We start from the raw sequence: 6,000 nt of genomic DNA, 5'->3' as shown, positions 1-6,000 counted from the left end.
ACCTTTACCTTTAATTCATTTTAATATACCCACAAAACCTTGCAGTGCACTTTAAGTCGCATATCTGTAAAATGTTATTATAGCTAGTTAAGTTGCTAATTATTGGTAGCTCCATGAGATGTTTGAAGAAGTTGTTCTCACTGGGAACATTGTTTTTGCCTCCACAGAGGTTTAAGCCTTTACATAATGTTTCATATAACCACACAATAATATATAGAATCTGTACAAAAGGAGCCAGATTTTGGTAATACAAGCTTCAGTAGAGGAGGCTTTGGGAAAAAACAGTAAATGAAGAACACATTCACTGACGTGCAATCTCAAAAGCACTCACTGTCATCTGATGATGAAACACATTTTTAATTTATCTGTATTTATAGTAAACAAGGAACGGGAAGTCTTGCCCCAGACTTCTAGTTATCTGTTATTTGCATATCTGCTGCAAAGTTTTGCAGTTGTAGAAACATTTCATCACTCATCCAAGTGACTTCTTCACTCTCAGCCAACTGCAGGTGTCCCCAACCTTATAAACACTGCAGTTGCACAATGACTGAAACTAGCACCAAGTTGCAAGCTCAGTTTCATGATCGTTAATATGCAAATTATCATGACCACTGATCAGTGACTATGAGTACTATTCACAGTGTTGGGATGGTGATGGTGAAAGAGTTCAGCAATGGTCATTCCCTTTTCACATATAAAGCCTCCCTCAGTTCCATCAAGTCAAATGCAATCAACTTTCTGTGATTAAGAACTGATGATTTCATAAGACTGGGCCTTTTATAGTAAAAAAGGGGAACTTTAAGATTATAATTTTTGAACAGCTGCTAACTGGACTTTGAAGTGAGCAGCTAGTAAATAATCCTTTAATTATAGTGTTTGGTCAATATCGATACTGAACTCAACACACCGCATTAAATGAAATGGGAAATATTCTGTGCAAAATGCTTTAAACACTACTAAACAAACATCATGCTTTCTCGTCTTGATGCATTCTCAATCATCCAGGAAAGTAAATCTCCAAAAGTTGATTCTGTTCATCTGGATGTAGCATTTTGTGGGAGAAACGTTTCGTCACTCATCCAAGTGACTTCTTCAGTCTCAGCTGACTGCAGGTTTGGGAGGTCCCCAGCCCATTGTTCCTTCATTAAGGCAGTGAAGACTGTAATGATGATTAAACCTGGCTGAAAGTCGAACAATGGACTGCAATCTCTCTTTAACTTTTGCCATTGTGACATTTGACCAAATCAGTTTCAGGTGTGTTAAGAATGAGGGATGACTCACACAGGATATGTGAATGAAAGAGCCATAGCATTAGCCCTGTCAATCACGTGTCTAGTTGGAGATCACAGCAACTCATTGCCCCATCTCGCTGTCCTCCGTACTTCAAATTGTGATCCATTTAACTACAAAAAAGATGCTAAATATTTTTTCCAATTCAGGCTTTTTTTTTTTAAACAGATTTTGTGGACATTGTTAACTAAGAGAGGGCTGATAATCCAGCTATCAGGTTATCTGTGCCATGTAACATGTATAGCATGATGTATAGTATATTGAAGGGGAAATCTAGCAATATTACTTGTCAAAAACAATGTACCAGTTTTGTAAATGACTATTTTAACTGTATAAATAACTTAAATTAATATCAGTATATAAATCAGTACTATGTGCAGCTCTTGATGTGATTATTAAGAATGGAAAAATGCCCAAATGATGTCATATCAGTTGTCTTGTTTTTTTGGAGAGTAACAAATATTAAAGTTGAAATATGGGAATTTTTCTGTGTGTGTGATTGAATCACAGAATAGGGTAGCTTTCAACTTTTACTTCCTCGTATCTTCTTTCTTCCTGTTTTCTGGATATTGCCCCTGCCTCCCAGTAGACAGGGACTGACAAAAAGGGAGGCTTCTAGAAGAGCTGAGAGGGAGGAATCACACACGTGTGCTATACAGAAGTCTTATATAAACTGTTTTTACACAAAAATGCTACAGCACCACAGTTTAACATTGCAAAAGACTTAAAGTGCCTCTATTTAGGATAATGTATACATTTCTTATGGATGTCTGTTTTTAAGGTTAGTGATTGGTTGTTCCAGACAAGTTCTCCAGATAAATGTTGTACTAGTCATAAAGAAGTCAACATTTTTAATATCATTGCCAACATGCAGATTAAATTAACCACATTGGCTCAAACAGACAAAGCACTGGAAAGATTGGAAAGACTGATATGATCGTTACTGCAGTTTAAGAAGTCATAGCGTCAATATGCAGAACACAAAGTCTCAAAAACTATGAAAAGACCTCCTTCAATGACCACAAAACAACAGTTTATACTATGATGATAAAATAAATAAGAAAAATCTCGTGCATATTCTGGATGTTTTTATTTTATTTTATCTCATAGCTGTAAAAATATAGTCTCAAAATAAATAAATATATGAAATAAATATACTGTATGTCCTTGGAAAGGAAAACTCATAAATAAGAATAAAGATTTCAAAATGTCTGTAAAGGTGTCTTTGTCAGTCCCATCCATTGTTTGACAGCAGTCGGAATTCCTTCACTGGCTTCCATAAGAGCTCCATTACAAAACGCACCATCCCACACACAGGACACTGTTATTCTTCTCTTCCTCCTCATGCATTTTGCAGAAAAATCATAGTCTGGATTGATTTCAAAGGGGACTTCACCCATGCCAGTCATTTCAGTACATATGATTATCCCAGCTCTAAGACCCGTTTTGCAGAACAAATGTGGCTGCTTTCCAGTGCATGAACTTTTTTTAAATGTAAACCAGCCACACTTTATAGTGGATTTTGCATGTAAATTATTTGTTTACTTAGCAGCCACAGTAATGTTGGAATAAAAGGTCGACTCAAAACATCAAAATTGACAAGACACAGCAGTAAAAGGTTACTAGCAGCCAGTGGTTAATCTCAGCTATCAAGTTCACACCTTTGTCCTTTTGAACATGCAGTCTGGGCAAGCAGATAGTTGGATATCATTAGTGAAACGTAATAAAATTTAAAGATCATCCGTTTGGCCACCAGGGCTTTTGCATAGGCTGATAAGGTGAAAATATGTGGAGCCCCAGTAGTCTCTGTCATGGGGCTCTTCACAGGTTCCACAAAAGATCCCTGATGCTGTTCAGTCACACTCCCCAGCCAGTCGGGTTTTCTTTCCTTCCTCCATGCCAGCAGTGGGGAGTGTTGATTTGGTGCACTTTTACGATCCTATTTTGTCCACATAAACAAGATCATCCATCTCCCTTAAGGGGATGACCTTGGGTGCACTTCTGCTTTTAACCTTGCTTTTCACCAGCTAATTCATTCTGCCTCAGCTCTGACCCAGTATGTCTCTGTACAGCTCTGGAACTCTTTCTGGATCTACAGGTCTTGGTAGGAAGTGAGTGAACCTCTGATGCCTCCTTGATCTTGTTCCATCACGGGACGTCCCATCTTTGTTCAAAGCAACAAAATAAAATGAACCTTTCTCTCCATGCCGATAGATGTTAGAGGAGTAGGTGTTGTACCAGTTTTCTTCAAATTGCTCTCTGAAAACACATTCTGCTGACAGCTTCTCCTGCAGAAAGAGAGGACAACAAAGGATGAGTTTTAGGGTGCAAAATGTGCCACCTACTGGCTGTGGACATCATTCTCGAAAAAAAAAATAGTGTAGTCTGAAATCTGTGTGTGCCAATATGTATCTGTTCAAAGGCGTATACTTACAGAGCCGTACAATTCTCCCTTGCTGTTCATGGCAAGGTAAAGACCACTGTCCACCCCTTTGATGCTGACGAGTCCCACAGCTAAACTGATGAATTCCAGTATACCTGCAAACACACATTACATTACATTAATTAATCAATCATTAATTAATTAAGCAATCATTAGCATATCTGGCAACATGGAAATAATAAATAGCAATTCATATTTGGTATAATAGAGCACTAGTCTTGCTGACAACGTTTCAGTTTACTAAATTGTGTCTGTTCTCCATACAAATTCGTAGAGTATGTCCATCAAATGCCTCTGACAAGTTAGGTTAGAGTGGTTTCTGGTATGAGATTACAACCAAATCTCAAATGAAATGAATCAAGTACCAGAGGCGCTACAACCTTGCAGCGATAAATAATCTACTTTTGATGTGCCGCAACCTGCAGCTTTTTATCTTGATAGCTGGAGATAAGTTTGTAAAAGCGTCCAATCTAATCTGAAAGAGGAAACGTGGTAGAAATGTGCAAACATAAAATATCTCAAATGTTGTTCCACCTGGAAATAGCGGCTGCATTCATGATTAGCGTTTGATCACAGCAGCCTGTATTGGCATGGGTATTTCAAGTCACGACGGCTGTGACTGTAGGAGTGATGCAGCTATTTTCCCGTATGAGTTATAAGTCCTCTGTTATAACTCATGGCCACCTCTATTTTATATATTATTTGGTATATAATCCAGTAAGCTATTCGCTGCTGTATGCTGATTATCACTATTTCCTCCCCTGTTTAGATTCTGTTTGTATGTGAGTCTGTCAGCGTCTCCACCACAAAGATACCTGACAGTGTGTCAATCAGTCTGAAAATTCAAAATAGCTTTTCTATGCTCTTACTACTACTTGTGCTGCCAGAATTCACAGGCTCTGTACCGAATCTGCTGTGGTCTTTCCTGGTGCCCTGTACGGTGCCGTCAGGATGAATCTCCAGGTGGAACCCGGTCCTGCAGTACAGCTGCCTCCGCCTCAGAATCCCCTTCAGATGGCTGAGGTCCGCCAGGCTCCGGGACAGCCTCTCCGCAGACATTAGGTGCTCTTGCTGTTGTACATGTCCCCCCATTATCAATCCGGTCGCCGAATTGTAGTCCACCGCCCCGGCAGGGGTGAGAATAAACTGAGAGCCAACGGGAGCCGGAACGGCACCAAAGCTGTCCAAAAATCCGTTGGCGAAGCTCCCAACCTCGGCCGCTGCCCCCATCACAGATGACACACCAGATCCTGTTTGCAGCGTAGGAGCTCCAAGTCGAGTTCCAAGTGATGAGTAGAGAGCCTCTATATGAGCAAGTGAGCGAAGGTCAAGCCGAAAGGCGAAGAAAGGGAAAAAAGTTGACCGTGCGTGCAGAGAAAATCCCTAGTGATCAGACTGGCATCTAATTGAGATTAAACTCCTGCGTTATTTTGATGTTGGATGCGTACGCGTCCCCGCTTACTGCAGCGTGTATCCCCCGTCTCCTCTCTTCTGCTATTTATCCTTCTTTCCTCTCTTCTATTCTCTCCTCTTCAACTCGGGATACTCCCCCTTTGCTCCGGTGCGCACCAGGGTTTTCCTCTCTCTCTCGCTCTCTTTCTCACCCCCCTCTCTTGCTCTCTTGCTCTCTTGCTCTCTCTCGCTAAATTCACTTCAGCCTTTTATTTCTTCTCTCAAGTGATACCTCCCCCAGCAGCAGTGTGTAGCGCAGTGAAACCAGTGCAAACCACTCCACATTTATAGCGCACTGCCTCCTATTAACCCCAGGTTGCCTTTTATGCAAATATGGCCCGATCCCCTCTCTTTATGGCTAATTTTTGTTCTCGCTATTTTCCCGTCTCACCTTTGATGTTCAGCCTTAGCGCAGGGGCACGTGAGAGGAAAATTAATAACCACTAATAAAAATTAGCATGACAGGCGTATTTTCCCTTACTTCCCCTCAAGCTACACGAATGTTTCCCTGACTCACAAACGGACAAAATGTCATTTTGCTCGTGGACACTTCAGCAGCAGATTAAACAGATTAAACTGTACAGGTGTTTATAAGAGTTGCTGCGGAGCGCGCGTCTCTGCAACTTGGGTGTGAAATAGTCGTGGAGAGAAAGAAACAGCGTGTGCATGTCAAATAGGCATGAAAGTGATGTTGCCATTATCTTAAATGCTTTACATCTCAGTGCCCCCATTTCGAAATGGCTCAGGTGCAGAGAGAAAGAGGGGCGAGGAAAGCCCCCATTTGCGTAATTTTCGCACTCGACTGTTGATTTATT

General features: G+C 40.8%; 1 protein-coding gene across 1 annotated transcript; it reads right to left on the bottom strand.

Annotated features, from left to right (window-relative positions):
- Nucleotides 1-336: 336 nt before the first annotated feature.
- fgf20a (fibroblast growth factor 20a) lies at nt 337-5,667 on the bottom strand. The gene is made up of 3 exons (XM_085161420.1): nt 4,639-5,667; nt 3,725-3,828; nt 337-3,578 (listed from the first exon to the last, which is right to left on the bottom strand). The coding sequence occupies exons 1-3, from the start codon at nt 4,961-4,963 to the stop codon at nt 3,333-3,335; spliced, it is 675 nt and encodes a 224-aa protein (XP_085017546.1). The 5' UTR covers nt 4,964-5,667; the 3' UTR covers nt 337-3,332.
- Between the last annotated feature and the right edge of the window lie 333 nt (nt 5,668-6,000).

The sequence above is a fragment of the Neolamprologus multifasciatus genome, chromosome 6, assembly GCF_963576455.1.
Source record: "Neolamprologus multifasciatus chromosome 6, fNeoMul1.2, whole genome shotgun sequence".
Lineage (NCBI taxonomy): Eukaryota > Metazoa > Chordata > Actinopteri > Cichliformes > Cichlidae > Neolamprologus > Neolamprologus multifasciatus.
The sequence above is the reverse complement of the archived record's forward strand: the minus strand, read 5'-3'. Positions and strand labels throughout refer to the sequence as shown.